Here is a 17,075-nt window from a genome sequence, read left to right on the forward strand (position 1 = left end):
TGGAGGGGGGAACGTCGGAACGTCAACCAGCCTTCGGCAATTTCACGATAAGTTAAACTTTGAAAAAGTTGAGCGGCACTGCCGAAGGACGGCGAAATGGCGGGGTCGGCGCAGGACCAGATCGTGGTCGAGGCGGCGGACCAACCATCCCCGCTGAAGCGACCGAGCCGCGCCCCGAAACCGAGTGCGAAAGTTCGCGAAGCCATGCAATCGATCGAAGACGCAACCGCCGCGTCGAGAAGGACTACGAGCGATGCTACGCGGACCGCCGCTTCGAGAGGAACACGCGCGCTAGGAGGCGGGAACGCGACCAACAGCGAGGTTGGGACCGGGAAGACAGCGCTACAGACACTCCTAGAGGTGCTCAATACACAGCGAAACGAGATGCTCGATACAATCATTGAACTGCGCGACGTGGTCAGCAAGCAGAAGAACACGATTCAAGAGTTACACCATCAGCTCCAGGAATACCAACGTCAAATGGAATGCGCCCTAGGGAACACAAAGGCACAGCTATCAGAGGAGCTGAGGCAAGCTCGAGACCAGATCGACGTCCTTCTACGCAACCCGGTATTCACGGCCTCGTCCCAGCCAAGCGCAAGAGCATCGTACGCCGAAGTCGCTCGCACCCCACCATCAAGCCAACCAAGCGGGGTGCGCACCCTCTCCTCGTCGAACACGACACCCTCATCCTTTACCGACACGCTGTTCTGCACCATTGACACATCCAGAGTGGAGGAAAACGAAAAGAACAAAGTCCAGGTGGCGGATGTCAGAGAAGCAATCGAGGCGGAGGTCCGGACACTGGAAAACATGGGAGATTGGCGCTGCGCTGCGGTTGTAAAGGAGGCCCGGAACCCGGATCGGGTCAAGGTGGTTTGCAGAGACGAGAACGAGACCAAGATTGTCAAGGATGCAGCACAAAAGATCACTGTCCCGGCGTACGGGTGCTGAGGGATCAGCTCTACCCAGTGAGGATCGATAATGCCAACCGCACAGCGGTCCTCGATGCCGAGGGGAACGTTTTACCAGGGGCAATGGAAGCCCTTGGTACGGAGAACAACGTCAACATTGCCAAGATTGCCTGGCTCAGCAGGAAGGATACAAGCAAGGCCTACGGCTCGATGGTTGTCTACGTGACGAAGGGCAGCGAAGCAAGGCGACTTCTAGACGGGCGTTACTTCCATCTCGCCGGAGAATCCGCTTACACGACCGTTTTCGCGCCCCGGGAAGGCCCAACCCAGTGCTACAGATGCCAGGAGATCGGCCATAAGGCCTTCGCCTGCAAAAAGCCGCAAAGATGCGGAAGGTGTGCGGAACAGGGTCACCACCACAAGACGTGTCAATCCGTGGTCCTGAAGTGCGTGCTATGCAGAGGACCACACGAGTCATTCGGCAAATACTGTCGGGTACGCTGGTTGAACAATGGGACCCAGAACGCTTGAGATCCTTCAGCTTAACGTCCGCAAACGGAGAGAAGTGCAAGAGAGTCTGCTAAACGACGAGGGGCTTAAGAACTATACAACATTGGCAATCTCCGAGCCATATGCCAGACTGATTGACGGTTCGGTGGCGACGATGCCAATGAGTCACCATAATTGGACAAAATTAATACCAACGACAAGACGAGAGACACGATGGCCGATTCGGAGTATGTTATGGGTACGAAGCGATGTGGAGGCCGAGCAAATTCCAGTGCCGTCGGCAGACCTCACCGCAGCACAGATCCGACTCCCAGACCGGGTGGTGCTGGTGGTGTCAGTCTACGTGGAGGGAGGCAGCGACGAAGCACTGGAAGTGGTGATGAGAGAGCTCGACCGGCTGATTAGGAGGTTCCGAAACGGAACGGGAAATAGGACGGACATCATTCTGGCGGGCGATTTCAACCGCCACGACCAGCTCTGGGGTGGAGACGGCGTGTCACCACTGAGGCAAGGCGAGGGAGACCGCATCATCAACCTCATGGACGAACACTCCCTTTGCAGCCTCCTCCCAAGAGGCACAAAAACATGGCAGTCAGGGGACGCAGAAAGTACGATCGACCTGGTACTGGCCTTAGCGGAATTAACAGAGCAACTACTCAAGTGCCGGATCCACCCCTGCGACCATGGATCTGACCACAGAGCGATCGAGACGACATTCGACATCGCAGTAGAAGACCGCCAAACCGAGACGAGGTTCCTCTTCAAGAATGCGCCCTGGGCAGAAATCAGGGACAGGATGGCAGCGAACCTCGACCATACCCCCCAGGGTGGCAGCGTCCAGCAGCAAGCGGACCGGCTCATGACGGCGGTAACCGAAGCGGTCTTCGGCCTGACTCCCAAAGCCAAGCCATCACCATACGCCAAGCGGTGGTGGACAACAAACCTGACACGGCTCCGCCAGGCCTATACATTCTGGAGAAACCAGGCGAGAGCTCGACGCAGGATGAGGCAAACGTCACCAGAACTCGAACAGCGAGCCAGGAACGCGGCCAAGGAGTACCATGACGCTATCCGCAGACAGAAAAGCTCACACTGGAACAACTTCTTAGCCGACGACGCCAACATCTGGCAAGCAACGAAGTACCTGCAAACGGGCAGCGGCACGATGGGCGACAAGGTTACCCCGCTTACCCGACCTGACGGCTCGGTCACGGAAGGCAAAGAAGAACAAGCACAAACGCTACTAGCCACCTTTTTCCCGCCGCTGCCAGAGAGAATCGAAGACGAGGGACAACGTCCTCAGCGGGCACCAGTACAAATGCCGGACCTGACAATGGAAGAGGTGGAGCAGAAGGTCTTGTCCGCCAAACCGTGGAAGGCACCCGGGGAAGACGGTCTACCGGCAATGGTACGGAAACAGCTCTGGCCAGTTGTTAAAGACAGAGTGCTCCATTTGTTTCAGACTTCGCTTCGAGACGGCGACATCCCTAGCCAATGGAGGAACGCCAAGATCATTCCACTGAAGAAGCCAGGGAAGAGCGACTACACGCTGGCCAAGTCCTGGAGACCTATCTCGCTGCTCTCCGAGCTTGGCAAGATACTGGAAGCATTCATTGCGGAACGCCTATCCTATGCTGTGGAGACCTTTGGCCTTCTCCCTGGGAACCACTTCGGAGCTAGGAGAAGACGCTCAACCGAGCAGGCTCTCCTACTACTTCAAGAACAGATCTACAAGGCATGGAGAACTAGGAAGGTGCTCAGCCTGATCAGCTTCGACGTGAAGGGTGCATACAACGGAGTCTTCAAGGACAGGCTGCTCCAGAGACTCAGAACAAGAGGCATACCAGACGCCGTGGTCAGATGGATCGATGCCTTCTGCTCCAGGCGCACAGCGACCATCGCGGTAAACGGGTTCACGCCCGAGCGACAAGAGTTGCCCCAAGCGGGACTGCCGCAGGGGTCGCCGCTGTCCCCAATACTGTTTCTCTTCTTCAATGCAGACCTGGTACAGCAGAAAATCGACGCGAATAGAGGCTCGATTGCCTTCGTTGACGACTACACAGCCTGGGTCACGGGTCCATCAGCAGAAGCAAATCGCGCAGGCATCCAGGCTATCATTGACAGAGCCCTGGACTGGGAAAGACCAAGCGGTGCACAGTTTGAAAGCGACAAGACGGCCATCATACACTTTACGAGGAACAAGGAGCGATCTTCGGAACAACCGTTCTCTGTCAAAGGTGATATGGTCAAGCCGACTGAGAGTGCAAAGATCCTAGATGTAGTGATGGACCGCGAACTCCGATACAAGCAGCACATAGCCAGGACGGCAGCCAAAGGTCTAGCAGCCGCTTTAGCCCTGAAGAGGCTGAAGATGCTTTCCCCACGGACAGCCAGGCAACTGTTTCGCGACAGTAGCCCCTGTCATGGACTACGCTGCCAACGTTTGGATGCATGCGTGCGGAGGGAAGGCACTGAGCTGGCTGAACAGGGCGCAGAAGATCGGGGCTCTGGCCATCATGGGAGCTTTCCGGACCGCGGCAACGACCGTGGTGGAAGCTGAAGCGAGCATCTACCCCGTACGAGAACGACACACCCAGGCGGCAGTCAGGCTATGGATCAACATCCACACCCTGCCCGGATCGCATCCCCTCGCGGTGAAGAAAATCCGGACGACTGTGCGATTCGTATCCCCGCTGCAGAAACTCGCCCCAGCGGTAGAAGGAACCGAAGTTGACCGGATGGAAACGATCCAGGAATATGCCGTCTCACCTTGGGAACCCCGCCTGCGGCCGACGGTTGAAGCTGACCGAGCAAGGGCGGCCGAGAAGGTCGACAAAGCTACGGGAATCCTGATTGCAACTAGCTCAGCTGTAAAGGGAGGCATTGTTGGCATGGGCGGTATCGCACGGGACACTCTCTTCAACAGAACCAACGAGACGGTGGCAAGCTATGCCGTGGCCCTCGGAACACGGGAGGAGCAAAATCCATACACTGCAGAACTAGCAGCCATCACAATGGCCTTGGAGAAGGTACCGGCCAGCATCTGTCACAGGCACATCACCATCGCCCCTAGGAACCAGTCAGCGCTAGCAGCAATTAGGCAACCGCGGCAACAATCCGGCCAAGGCATTATACGACACATCTACGAATTGACTAGACTGCATCAAAAAAGAGGGAACTCGATCAACCTGCAGTGGGTACCAGCGGAAACCGACTTCGCGTTGGGACTGGAAGCCAAAGCGGCAGCCCAAGGAGCGACAAGAGAGGGGCGCACGCCCGAGTCCCAATGGCATCACGCCAAGTCGACGGCAATTAGGGCAGCAATGGCCAAGCAACGAAAGAGAAGGGTTATCCCCGAAGTAGTGAGCAAGTTCTCCAAAGCTATAGACGCGGCACTGCCAGGAAAGCACACCCGCGTTCTCTACGACAAGCTGAAGCGAAGAGAGGCCTGCATTCTGGCGCAACTCCGAACCGGAATGGCAAAGCTAAACGGTTTCCTGAACAGGATCGGGGCCGCCGAATCTGACTTCTGCGCCTGTGGACATGCGAGCGGAACAGTGGGACACTTTCTACTACGATGCACCAAGTGGACAGCTCTAAGAGACGATATGCTGCAATGCTCAACGACAAGACGAGGGAGTCTCTCTTTCTACCTAGGAGGAAAAGCGCCATCAGAAACAAGACGTTGGTCACCAGATATGAAGGCAGTCCGAGCAACAATCAAATACGCAATGGCGACAGGAAGGTTGGAACAGAACGTGGAGGAGAGAATGGAGCAATCGCAGTAGAAGGACTCGACCAACAACACCACGCAGCCTCAACCAGCAGGTCCCACTTTAGCTGCTGAAGTTAGGATGCTGAACACTTGGAAAACGTAGCCTCCAAGCTGATCTGCTAACAATCAAGGCAAGAGGCATAGGGTGTGGCGAGAAAGGGGAGAGAGTAATGGGCTTGTACGAGTTAGAGGCTAAGTGACTTCGATCCGGATGTACCTAGCGTGCTTAGGCCATATAGGCTTAGTGCCTCCGGGCGAACTAAATTCCATCCATCCATGCTATGCTACGACGTCGAGCTGGTGCGCCCCGAGCGCGAGTGGACCGTGGTCGGGAGTTGGTTTCCGCGCCAGGAGGGGCTGGAGGTGCGGATGAAGAGGAGGGGGGGTTGAGGTAGTGTGAAATTGGGATCTTGGTTTGTAAGGACCTACTAGCCTGATAAGTAGTACTCGGAGGTTCAATTCAGTTCCACTATATATGGCGTTTGAACAACTGGAGGCCTTCACAAGCAAGTGGCAACGAACAGGCACAGTTACGCGGATAGAAACATGCTGCGTTGTGGCTATGCGCCGATACCGCATAAAACCGCATATTATGCCATGAATCAGTACTACCCCTCCCGCTATTTCGTAAGCCCGGGTTCGTCAGAGTAAGAGAGATAGCCAGTAAATCTTACATTACAAAAAGTCCACGGTAGCGCCGCGATAACAATGGGCCGCCCTCTCAAATAGCCTTTCTTCCACAAACGCTTTCGCCGCGTCGGCGTTCTTCTCCCACTTGAGCCAGTTGTAGGCCCACGGGAGGCCTTTGTACTCGTCAAGGTGCCCCGAGCAGAAAGCCTCAAGGTCGTCAGGGATGGCTATCGCCCTCAGACTGCTCTTTAAGGAGTAGCAATGGTCTAGCAGATCCTGCAGCTCTTCCGACATCATGCCTTGCCGTATGTTGTTCCGGATTTGGACCATGGCCGGATGATACATGGTCCATGAGCGGCTGAAGTCGACGAGTTTTCCGCCCAGGTAGTTGCCGCCGTGGGTTTCTCCCACAAATATACCCAGAGAGTGGAGGGATTTCAGGTCCGCCCAGATGCACTGGGCTATGTTGGGATTCAGTGCCCCCCTGGGGACGGGTTCTTTGACGATGGCCCAGACAGGCAGTCCGCGGTGTTCCTCCTGCCGCCTCCAGAAATCGTGGCCATTCAGGGCCTTGTCCGCCTTGGCGTCGGGGGGCGGGGTAGACTCGCCCGTCACCTTCCGGGCCAAGTCGGCTTCCTGCTCAGGGGTGAGGAGGAGATAGCCGTAGGCTTTGGCGGCCAGGTCCTCGCGCTTTGCTTCCTTGAGTCGGCCATAGGCACGGCACTCACAGTTGAAAGGGTCAAAGTAGTCGGCATAGAGCTGAGAGTTGGCGAGTGGCCTCTTAAGGTCCCCGCCCTGGTTCTTACGGAGAAAGTTTGAGTGGCAGAAGTAAAACTAGGGAGGGCACTCCGAGTTAGATTCCAAGTGAACTGGGCCGGCGCGGAGCCAATGTGCCGCGTCTCATCACGTACCGTCTTGAGAGCAAACAGGCGAGGCTGCCCAGCTCCTTTGATCTTGACCTTCCAGACCTGAGAGTCCACGTTGTTTTTCTCGCCGAGAAACTCAACAAACTCGATGTTGGCTCGGGCATTCGGAGTGAAAGGGGCTAGTTTGGGACCCGGGACGCGGGGGAGGGGCACCGGCGGATTGGGAAGGGGCGCGAGGTGGAAAACCGACGAAGCCATGATGCGAAAGTAGGTACCTTGGTAAGGTAGTATGCTGAAGTCGTCGGGCTTACTCGGAAATTCAAATTCAAAGGTTGAGAACTGGAGCGGAAATGCGATGGACCGTGGACGGGCAAAAGACGAAACAGTTGAGACAGCGTTGGGTTCTCTAGATAACGGCCAAAAACCTAGACCTTCTGATGCAAGAATCCCCATTGTGTGATTAGAGTTACTTAGAGATCGTCCGTGTCAGGCCGCCCCACTTTGGTCCTCTGCAAATAGTCTGCGCTCTGCGCGCAGAACTATATTGCAATGCAGGCTGAGGCGCCTTCTACCTTTGAGGAACCAACTCTTTCTTCTACCTTTTTTTCTACTTTTGCAATTAGATGCAGTGTCCCGTATCAGAGAAACAAAAAGGAAGCCCGAGTCCGAAGGAAAGCAGATCAGGGAAAGGGCGCCGGGTGAGAAAAAACAAAGAAAGGGTAATAAATAGGCTAACTAAACATGCCTGGGGCGGGTGTTTAGGTTCACCTCAAGCGTCGTATGATATAGGCAGGCCGGTATGAAGACTTTGGAGATCACATATCACAATATCTGTCAATAAACAATTTGCTTTCTTCCCGTTTGTCTGTATATAAAAGCGTCGTCAGCCATTCTGGTTCTTGGCGACCCATTTCCCCTCTCCCCTTTGGCTAAACGAGTCGGATTATCTCCCTGGGCCTCCAACTGCCAACCGGGTGATTCCCGCCCTTGGTTTGCCGGCACTCATTTCCTAGGTGCCGCACAACTTTGTTTATATTAAGGTTCTCGAGAGTCTAGATGGCTCTCAGCCAACGGGAAATCCCGTAAACCAGAATAGGGAAAATGAAGCCTGGGTGCGGAAGGTGCAAATAAAGGCCAGGCCCTATAGCAGTGCCTATATACGCGGCAGTCACGATTTGAGCCATACAATTTGCGTGGTATCGACCAAGCCATGGACTCTTGCCTATATCAAGAGGCCAGTCCCCAACTCCCAAACTAGGGCCGTTCTGCTGATTTCTCCTCTTTACTTCGCTCAGTGTTACTAGAACGTACTATCCATTCCATTGTTAATATGAAGTTCACTTACTTTCTCGGGGTGCTGGTCTACGGCCTCGGCCTGGAAGCCAGAAGAGTCCCAGCCCCTGGGGCCGTTGCCCGACAGTGGGGTGACGGTGACGATGACGAGGGAGAAGAAGGGGGCAATGATGGCGGCGAAGGAGAAGGAGATATTTGCGAATGGACGGACCACTGCCTTGGTATGTTCCATTCATCTTCCTTTTCTCCATTCCACAGCTAGCTGTTAACTGGCCGTCCAGGTGACCCCTGCAAGACCGAAATTGACTGCGACGGCGACCTCACCTGCCTTGCCGGGTCCTGTGCCGACCCTGACGCCGTAGAACCCACTCCCACCGTCGGGATTCCAACTCCGATCATTATTACAACCACCATCTATGTCACGGCTTCCCCAACAATACCGGCCAACCCCGATTGTGAATGGACGGGCCACTGCGCGGGTTTGTATCCCTTTTTTCTCTCTGAGGGATCCTGCTAGAGAGCTGATGGTCCGGAAATATTGACACAAAGTTACCTCCAGGTGATCCATGCCAGACAGAGAACGACTGTGATGGCGATATGACTTGTCACTCGGGCACTTGCGGCGATGGGCCCGTAACCCTAGTCACCAGCACTCGTCGCATTGTTACAAGCACCCGCCGAGTGACAGTCCCACCTAGGCCTACAACTACCCGCCGAGCCACAGTCCCACCCAGGCCTACGACTACTCGCCGAATGACCGTTCCGCCCAGGCCCACGACTACTCGCCGAGTAACAGTCCCGCCTAGGCCTACGACTACCCGCCGGGTCACAGTCTCTCCGACACCTCGCTCGACAGTTCGCCCCCCGATGACCTCAGCTCAAGCAAGCCCAAGACCCCCGTGTGCTGAGGGCCCGCTTGCTTGCATTGGTATGTGACACGGATTCAGATGTTGGCGCCCTCATGCTGATTTTCTTCTTAGGCAACAGCTGCGAAACTGACGCCGACTGTGGTGGCTCCTTGATCATTTGCAAAAACGGGACTTGTGGGCTGTGATGTGTGCGGTCTTTGGCAGCGAGTCTTGGTGTACCGTGTAACCTCGTGGAAGCCTCTCTTACTGCGCGCAAGAGAACTCAATTTCGTGGTCTGTCCCTCGCTATGGGCTATCTTAGGTAAATACAAGCGTACCAATCAGTACGTTTGCTAAGGGGTTTTAACGTTGTCCGAGTCTTCGATTGGGTATCACAAATAAACGCATCTCTATTCTCAACATCCCCTCAAGGCCTAGGGGATTTGTGAACAAAGCATGGCTTCAGTAGCCGATTTGTGGACGCAACATTACCATTCTTTGAGTCCTTGAAGCCCATTGTGCCTAACACAATACCCTTTCAACAACGTGATGTGATGCGGATATAATGAATGTCATTGTCGCATATTGCCCGTCATCTTTCCTTCCAGTCTCTCGCTCGCCCGTCGCCGTTCCTGCGTTCCTCGCTTCTGATGCCTTTTTTTTCGGGCACTAACCACGGTGATTACCACCCCTGGAAAATATGGCAACCTCGCAAAACCCATTCCTCGACTCATCCCCGGAGATGGACATGGCCGACGAACCGTTACCGCCCCCAGACCATGTCCTCAGGCTTATCCCCCCCTTCAATCACCACGGCGAGCACAAGTGCGGTCACCATCGACACAACCTGAAGGAAGAGAACTTCGCCAAATACGTACGACGATTCGGCGACGATACGGAATCCGCGACATGGAAGGTGGCATGCCGTAATTGCCATTCCCGTGTTACGCTCAACCAGATCCATGACCTCCCCTGCGGCGACCTAATCTGCCGTGGCTGCTTGATGGTCAGAGCGTTCAACGTGAAGTTGAATATCGAGAGGCACCATAAGCGCATTCAGGCCGTGCGCGAAAAGAGGGAAGACCTCGAAACCCGCTTCATAGAGAGCCAGGATATAACCCCTCAGGACAGGCAGAAGTTTATCCAGGACCATGACGACATTCGGCGAGTAATGTTCCGCCTAGCCGGGCTCATGTGTTGTGGCGTGGACATGCAACTGGGGAGGTTCTTGGGCTGTATGACTCCGGCGGCGTCGCGAGACTTGTGGCTTGCGATCCAGTGGGTGGGCGACCCTCGTTACCGCCAGAGGATATGTGGTTGGCCCGACTGTGGCGCGTACGTGCCGGTTTGCTGTAATTATGCTGACCCTCACGACGGTGGTCATCGTTGGCACTGCGTTGTCTGTGGAGGGAATTCATTGCGTTGGTCGAGCTGGCGATCAGAGAAAGGTCAAATCAAGTTTCCATTCATCCCCTGGCGGTGGCCTTTACTGGCGCCTGCGAGGTAGGTAGGTAGTCAAGCTGGGAAATAGGTACTAAAGGTCTTGGTAGGGTTCCAGTCCTCTCTTTCAGAGAACTATTAGTCAATTGACATTGTGCGACATCTAAATTAGAACAAACGATCTTTGTCCCCTTTTCGAGACCACCCATCTTGGGAGCCCATTCTAACGAAGTATGCACTACCTATTGACTGATCAATTTTCAAGATACTTGTTTCCCCAGCATTGGTATGTTCTACCCAAACCACGCTTACTTCTTCCCAGCCTCGAGTCCCTTCAAACTAGGAGAACCGATATCTTGATCATCCGGCGGCGTCCACCTCATCTCCTGCTTTAGGAACGCCTTCAAAGCCGTCCTAATCTCCGACACCTGCTGGTTCCAGGCCTCCCTCTTCTTCTTCAAATCCCCACTCTTCACACCAGCTTCCACAGGATTCAAGATCTCCCGAACCTGCCCCCTCTTATGCGCCAGATATGCCCCCAACTGCAACACCCTCCCCTTGCACCGCGGCGCCGCCCCGGGCCCCTCCCTCCTCAACAACGCCTCCTTCAGCTTCACCATATTATCATGCTCCCTTACCGTAAACACAAACACAAAATCAAACCGCGCAAACACATCCTTCGGCACGCCCCTCGATGTCCGCGCCAAAATCTCCTTCCTCACATCCTTCTTGAACGGATAATCCGCCCACCGATTATCAAACACTGCCGACAGCGCCGTCGCATCGGGCGGCGCCCCGCCCGGCCGCCACGGCAGCTGAAAGCTGCGCTCGCTGTAGTCGAGCGCGTCGATGGCGCCCGCCGCCTCGTTCTTGCGCTTGGTGAAGAACCCCGCCGAGCTGACCTCGCCGATGCGCCAGTCACCGCCACCGTTGCGGGCGCGGAGTGTCAGTTGTGCGAGGAGCTTGACCAGCGCCTCGGCGACGACGCTGCGCGCTTCGTTGTAGGGGTCGACGAAGAGGATCTTGTAGTCGCGGCGTGGCGGGGTCGGGGAGGGGGAGGGTGGTGGGCGGCGGATGGGGGATGTGGCTGCGAGCGTGCCGTTTGGTGGTTTTTGCGCTGGGTCGCGGCCCGGTCGCGTGGTTGTGGTGGTGGTGGTTGTGGCGGGGGGTTCGTAGGCCTTCTCGACGGCCATGAGAACGAGGTAGTCACGTAACAGGCTGCGCTGCTGGTCGATGTCCTCCATGATAACCTGGACCTTGTCGGCGCTGCTGTCGACGATGGAGAACCACACCTGTGTCATCCATGATGCCCGGAATTTCAGGTCTTTGGATCGGGAGAGGATGCCGCTCTTGTAGCGGTCGAATAGATCATACACCTTCTCGGCGTTGGCCTTTATCCCGGCCAGCAGCTTGCGGAGATCGTTTAGTTGCCCAGACAACAGTTGGGTTTTTGGGTTTTTGTTGTTTTTGTCGTTTTTGTTGTTCTCCGTCAGGAAGTTCTGAAGGCGGACGAGGAAGAGGTTTAAGTTTTCCATCCGCCGGCCCAACTGGGCCATCTGCTGGGGGAGGTTTTCGATACGCTCGTAGATGGTAATGGCCTTTTGGACGAGCTCGACCACCGTGAGGACAGTGCCCAAGTCCATTGTGTGTGGTTGGGCACTAGCAAGCTTTTGGCCGATTTAACTCGGCTTAGCTCTTTTCAAGGATGAGTCGGTTTCAAAAATCTCTTAGGAAAAAGAAAACAAATGTAAAGGAGGAAGTCTACGGGGAATCTCGGAGCCTGGTGGTGAAGGTGAGATTCTAAATGTGAGCCGAAGCTGCGCCACATCGTGTTGCACAAAACGGGTGGCTGAAGATACGGTACGGCGGGTCAACGACAGGGGCTTATGGGGCCCACCAGACTGGGCCCAATGCAGCGTTTCTAAGGGCACAGAGGCTCTCCTTTTCTTCCAGTTACATCAATCAGACTGTCAGACAATTGCATCACGAATTGAAGCCTCGGATCAGTGACCTTCCTTGCACTACGTTGCGCGCCCTGTTTAGAAGTATCGCTACTGTGGCTGTTGAATTTCCAACACATCGCACCGGCACAGCCCTTAAACGGTGATCATTCTTCGATTGCGACTAGTCGAGGGTAGCCTGGTCTTGGCGTTGTGGCACCTCACCGCTACAAGCAGAATGGAAAAGAATGTCTGAATATCATTCAAGTAAGAAATGCTGATTTTAGAGAAACCCTCCCATTTTTGGTGCCCTGACAATGTTTGGTTTTCCCGAACAGAGAAATCCAGACGTAATTGCAAATGCCCGCCCCCGTTTTATCTACCTGTACCAGTGCCAGATTTTGACCGTCCTGTCTCGTCTATCATCGCTGCAGCGGGCCTTGTCACTCGAAAAGCAGCAAAGCCCGTGTACGCCAGGGGTTGAAACCACTCCAGCAACAACATTACCAGCGCCTGGTTTCTCAAGGCACCAAAACAAAAACCCCCTGGAAGGGTATCGAGGGGTCGGGTAGGAAACATTCCGTCGGTAGACTGATAAAAAAAGACTGGTTGGGTGTGGACTAGTCGAGTAAGGAAATGACAAAGAAATGACCGTGGGTCTAAAATCGTCGTGATACATTATGAGGCCAGGGATGGTTGGGGTGGCCGAGTCGACTTCCGAAGACTGTGGCACCTTGTGCCCAAGCCATGCCGTCCTCCGACGTAATTTGCCCGGCTTTGATACGGGCGGGCCCGGTCGACAAGCCTACTAGATGCGCAAGATCTCCATCTCCGAGATGCTCCGATGGCGCTTGTGCAGGTTGGCGTCGACGTGGTTACCGGATGCCTTTCTCTTCTGCGAGACGACGTTGAGTGGGCTGCTCTGTTGGATATCGCCGAACCCACTGCCGATCGTGTTGCTCCGCTTTTGCCGGCGGATGGGCGTGATGGGCGTTGTGACGGTTTCCATGCTCCCAGTCTTGATGCCGCGGAGCGTGCCATGATAGTACGGGCCAGAGAAAGCGAGAGATTCTTGGCTCGCTTTGTCGCTGTAGATGAGCTGCTGGTTTATCTGATTGCGGCGGAAAGCGCCTACGACATCTGAATTGCTGTCGAAGTGGGTAAGCAGCGGGTGTGCTGCTGGTGCGGATTCGGCTGCCGCGCTTGCATTGCTAGCGGCCGTCTTGGGCCGGGTGGGACTGGAAGCGACATCCCCGTTCCAAAGCGAGAATGGTTCCTCCTCTTCCTCGTCAGATGAGTCGTTATTCAACGTTACAAAATCCTCAATCTTGAGGAGGCTTTCTTCTTCATCCTCCTCAATGCCGGCAAAGTATGAGTCGTCGCTTTCCTCTTCGCCGGGGAATATGCCGGGGGTGCAAGGGAAAAATGCTTCGGTCGGGCCGAAGGGTTGCATGTTCATGAAGTCGCCAAAAGTATTGGATGACGCCATGGCACCCATCATGACAAAACCCGGGTTTCTGACGAGGGGCGAGGCTAAATCCTGTGCAGAGAAGTCTAGGTGGAGGGACTCCGGTGAAAGATCGAGCTGGTTCGTTCTGCGGGGTGTGAAAATAATCATCTTTCCGGTCGCAGGATCGACGACGCCAATCGGCTTATTGTCCGATCTGTCGAGATTGAACCGGCCAACGCGAGGCTTGCCGGGTTTGCAACTGGCCGGTCGCTCCGTGTCAGAGTCTGAAGATGCGTCGACCGCGCGGGAGCGTCGTATTTGCTTTTTGCGGATGATGGGCTCTGGAATATCTTCTTCCGTGGTATCACCGTCGGCTGCGCGGTCGCAATTAGGTTAGTACGGGATGTGCTTATCCTCAGTAAATAAACTCACTCTCGTAACCGTCGAGATCCTGCACTTCTGCAGTGTTAACGACGGTTGCGGACATGTCGATGGGCGGGTCATTTGGCCTAGGCGTCGCCAGGGAATCGATGTCAAGGTCAAAGTCTCTAACAGCGGCCTCATCTTCGGCCCTACGGGCGGCGATCTCCTGCGAGCCGTTGTGGAAATCCCAGAACGAGCCTTGGGATGAGGTTTCATCATCGTCCTCAATTTCTCGGCGGAACATGGGGTCGAGTGCGCTCTGCTCAACAAAGATATCGGGGAAGAAGCCATTCATGTCGGAGACCTCGCTGGTCTCGCTCGTCGTCGAGTCTGTGTCGCTATCCGGAACACCAACGAAGCGAACATGGCGCCCAGGGGTGATGGAGACCTGATCAAGTAGGTCGCGGGTTACGGGATGCGCTGGAAGGAGCTCGTCATGGTCCGACGAGAAGCCGTCCCAGCTTGCACTATCATCCGCCGGATCAGCTTCCTCCGGCTCGGCTTCGTCCTCTTCATCCGCCTCGCTTTCCTCGTCTGCGTCATCATCTTCATCGGCTACTAGCGGCCGAGGGGGATCCAATGCTCGCTTGCGAGATGCATTGATTATGTGCTCCTCCTCGGCCGCAAAGACATCCTCGTCGTCGTCTTCAGAGTCGGTAACATCTTCGACGCCAGAGTAGCCGCTGTCGTCGGAGAGGTCGAGGGACGACGAGTCGTAGTCCCGGGATTTCGGAACCCGGGCCGGCTTGGGGGGATATTTTTGGCGGACGTTGCGAGACATGGTGGTGCGATCTGCAGGGGTAACCTTGAATGCAGGGCCAGAGGGGGACGAAAGGTGCACGGTCTTCCTGACGGTGCAGTGAACCTTGCAAATGGACACGGACTAAGAAGGTGGGGGGTCCGAATCCTGCAATGCTGCAAAAGAGATGAATTGAGGGAGAGAGGGTTGTCGGAATTGGTCGTTCAAGTCGCTTCCAAGGCAAGAGACGTGGGCCTGTGATAATAACCTGTTGATTTCAGTTCGAAAGCAGGCTTTCCTTGTCCCGATGAGCGTGTGCCTCGTTTCCCGGAGCGGAGGCGGGCTCGAGACGGTGAAAGTCTGCGAAACTTCGTCGAAGGGCGGACAGAATTGGGTATCTCGTTGAGGCTGCTGGACTGCAGGCGTGCCGGGGTCAATTGGCACGCCCGCAGTGGGCGCTTAGAGCTCAACGACGGCCGACGGCATCTTGAAAATCGACGAAGTTGGATAAGGAGGTACTGAATCTCTAGATTGAGTAGTGCGACTTCGTTGTCTAGTGGGTGGTATGGTTGGTTGACAAGGGAAAAAGGGAAGTCAAGGAGGGGAAGGCAGGGCTGTCGGATGCTTTTGACCAGACTTTTTTTTCCATCGGTGGGACCAATTCGAGTGGGCTTGGCTCGATGCGCAATTGGAGCCCAGTCAGTGGGTCGAGACTTGTTCCACAAAACTCCACCCCTGCATCAACGGGCCTTGGACCTTCTGGCAGCTGGCGACCGTGCATCGAAAGCCCGGGGAACACCACCTTTCGTGCGTCAGAATGGGACAATTACCGGAGCGCAACCCCCCGCCTGGACCCCGTCTCGTCACCGCTCTTTTCCCGCGCCGTTTGACGTTCGCAGCCGCATCATCGCTGCCTTGGACGAAGGCTGCGACAAGTGAAGCGCACACAGGCTTGAAGAAGAGGGCGTGGGGGGGAACCCGAGTGCCTATCAAACTTTGACATTTTTCATTTTCATTGTTTCTCCTTGGGGGGCCTCGAACCCCTCTCCCTCCTACACGTTTAGATCGTGGGCGTCATCGAGTCCGTCATGCATGCGCCGCGAAACGGCCCAGAATATCTTTCACTCCAATATCCAATTCCTGCGTGCCCATTTGGTGCCACCACTGCAGCCTGTCGCTTTCGAGCGGGGCGTCCAGACAGATTGCCCCGCATTCTGACGGCTCGCTTGTGTAGACGCAGGTGAGGTGCAGCGCATATGACAAAGTTACGTGTTGATCGTGACTGGAACGACAAGTCTTCGAATTTGTCTCCACAGCTCAATTTTAGACTTGCCGCCGAGACCGACGCTGGCGGCTAGATCAAGTAGGAGGTCACGGTGGGAGGCGATAGTGGACACGTGCAGCGCATTGCACCTCAAGTGCAGCGCAAGTGCAGCGCAAGCGTGCAATGAGGTGCCGCTTCTTGAAGCAAGTGTCGGCCGGGTCGGTTTCGAAGAACGAACGCTGCCCCGCACAAGGAGACCTTCGTCTTCGACCAAACCGCGTCGTGGCAGATCCAGCTGCCAGCTGCCGTCTCGTAACAAACAGAGCATTAGCGGGGCTATGACCGGCCCTGCCCTCTCATGAACATCGTCAGGTTTTCGTCAAAATCCGGGCTCAGCTGACTTGGGGCGAATCAATGACATCGCTTTTCGGCGTTGAGTCACTGCCCGTCTGTCGAGTCACAGAGAGAAGGGTGGCATGAACTTGGAGACGAGGTGTCTCTACACAGTCACAACTGCCCACCTGCCCTGGCGGACCGAAGGCAGGGTTTGGACGGCACCAACGCGCGGGATTCTACACTACAACCCGGCTTGCAAGACAAGCTCGGCCCTTCCCATTGGTCATGCACAACAGATGATTTGCCTCCCTCCTCGGGATCCGCTGACCACTGCCAGCCTCGAAAATTCGTGAAAAGAGGAGTTGGATCCACCTCAAAAGCCTGAACGGCATGAACAGGTAAGAGGGTCCAGTTTGAGGGGGAAGTGGCAGGATTTGCTACGGACCCCGCGGCATGAATGAAAAATGATCACTTATCTCGACTGGAAGAGAAGTGCTGTGCACATCATTGTCGTTTTCCAGGGCCTAGCTAGATGCAGAAGCCAGAAAACAGAAGGGCAGCAGGTTAAGTAACGTTAGCTGATGTGAAACTGAATTTTTAAGAAACACACCCCCTGGTTCCTTGTTCTGCCCTGGCCGTTGATGGCT

The 17,075-nt window shown here is 55.3% G+C and overlaps 6 protein-coding genes across 6 annotated transcripts; 3 read left to right on the forward strand and 3 right to left on the reverse strand.

Annotated features, from left to right (window-relative positions):
* Positions 1 to 96: 96 nt before the first annotated feature.
* CHGG_03744 (uncharacterized protein) lies at positions 97 to 5,212 on the forward strand (the record flags this gene model as incomplete). Its single annotated transcript, XM_001222957.1, has 5 exons — positions 97 to 608; positions 763 to 840; positions 956 to 1,352; positions 1,456 to 3,760; positions 3,840 to 5,212. 5 exons carry the CDS (start codon positions 97 to 99, stop codon positions 5,210 to 5,212), a joined length of 4,665 nt encoding a protein of 1,554 aa, XP_001222958.1.
* A 662-nt stretch (positions 5,213 to 5,874) lies between these two features.
* Positions 5,875 to 6,953, reverse strand: CHGG_03745 (uncharacterized protein; the record flags this gene model as incomplete). Its single annotated transcript, XM_001222958.1, has 2 exons — positions 5,875 to 6,663; positions 6,741 to 6,953. 2 exons carry the CDS (start codon positions 6,951 to 6,953, stop codon positions 5,875 to 5,877), a joined length of 1,002 nt encoding a protein of 333 aa, XP_001222959.1.
* A 1,072-nt stretch (positions 6,954 to 8,025) lies between these two features.
* On the forward strand, positions 8,026 to 9,042 carry CHGG_03746 (uncharacterized protein; the record flags this gene model as incomplete). Its single annotated transcript, XM_001222959.1, has 4 exons — positions 8,026 to 8,209; positions 8,270 to 8,467; positions 8,548 to 8,916; positions 8,969 to 9,042. 4 exons carry the CDS (start codon positions 8,026 to 8,028, stop codon positions 9,040 to 9,042), a joined length of 825 nt encoding a protein of 274 aa, XP_001222960.1.
* Positions 9,043 to 9,536: 494 nt separating this feature from the next.
* Positions 9,537 to 10,426, forward strand: CHGG_03747 (uncharacterized protein; the record flags this gene model as incomplete). Its single annotated transcript, XM_001222960.1, has 2 exons — positions 9,537 to 10,171; positions 10,387 to 10,426. The coding sequence occupies 2 exons, from the start codon at positions 9,537 to 9,539 to the stop codon at positions 10,424 to 10,426; spliced, it is 675 nt and encodes a 224-aa protein (XP_001222961.1).
* A 158-nt stretch (positions 10,427 to 10,584) lies between these two features.
* CHGG_03748 (uncharacterized protein) lies at positions 10,585 to 11,919 on the reverse strand (the record flags this gene model as incomplete). Its single annotated transcript, XM_001222961.1, has 1 exon — positions 10,585 to 11,919. The coding sequence occupies one exon, from the start codon at positions 11,917 to 11,919 to the stop codon at positions 10,585 to 10,587; it is 1,335 nt and encodes a 444-aa protein (XP_001222962.1).
* Positions 11,920 to 13,024: 1,105 nt separating this feature from the next.
* On the reverse strand, positions 13,025 to 14,870 carry CHGG_03749 (uncharacterized protein; the record flags this gene model as incomplete). Its single annotated transcript, XM_001222962.1, has 2 exons — positions 13,025 to 14,040; positions 14,099 to 14,870. 2 exons carry the CDS (start codon positions 14,868 to 14,870, stop codon positions 13,025 to 13,027), a joined length of 1,788 nt encoding a protein of 595 aa, XP_001222963.1.
* Between the last annotated feature and the right edge of the window lie 2,205 nt (positions 14,871 to 17,075).

The sequence above is a fragment of the Chaetomium globosum genome, genomic scaffold, assembly GCF_000143365.1.
Source record: "Chaetomium globosum CBS 148.51 scaffold_4 genomic scaffold, whole genome shotgun sequence".
Classification (NCBI taxonomy): Eukaryota; Fungi; Ascomycota; class Sordariomycetes; order Sordariales; family Chaetomiaceae; genus Chaetomium; species Chaetomium globosum.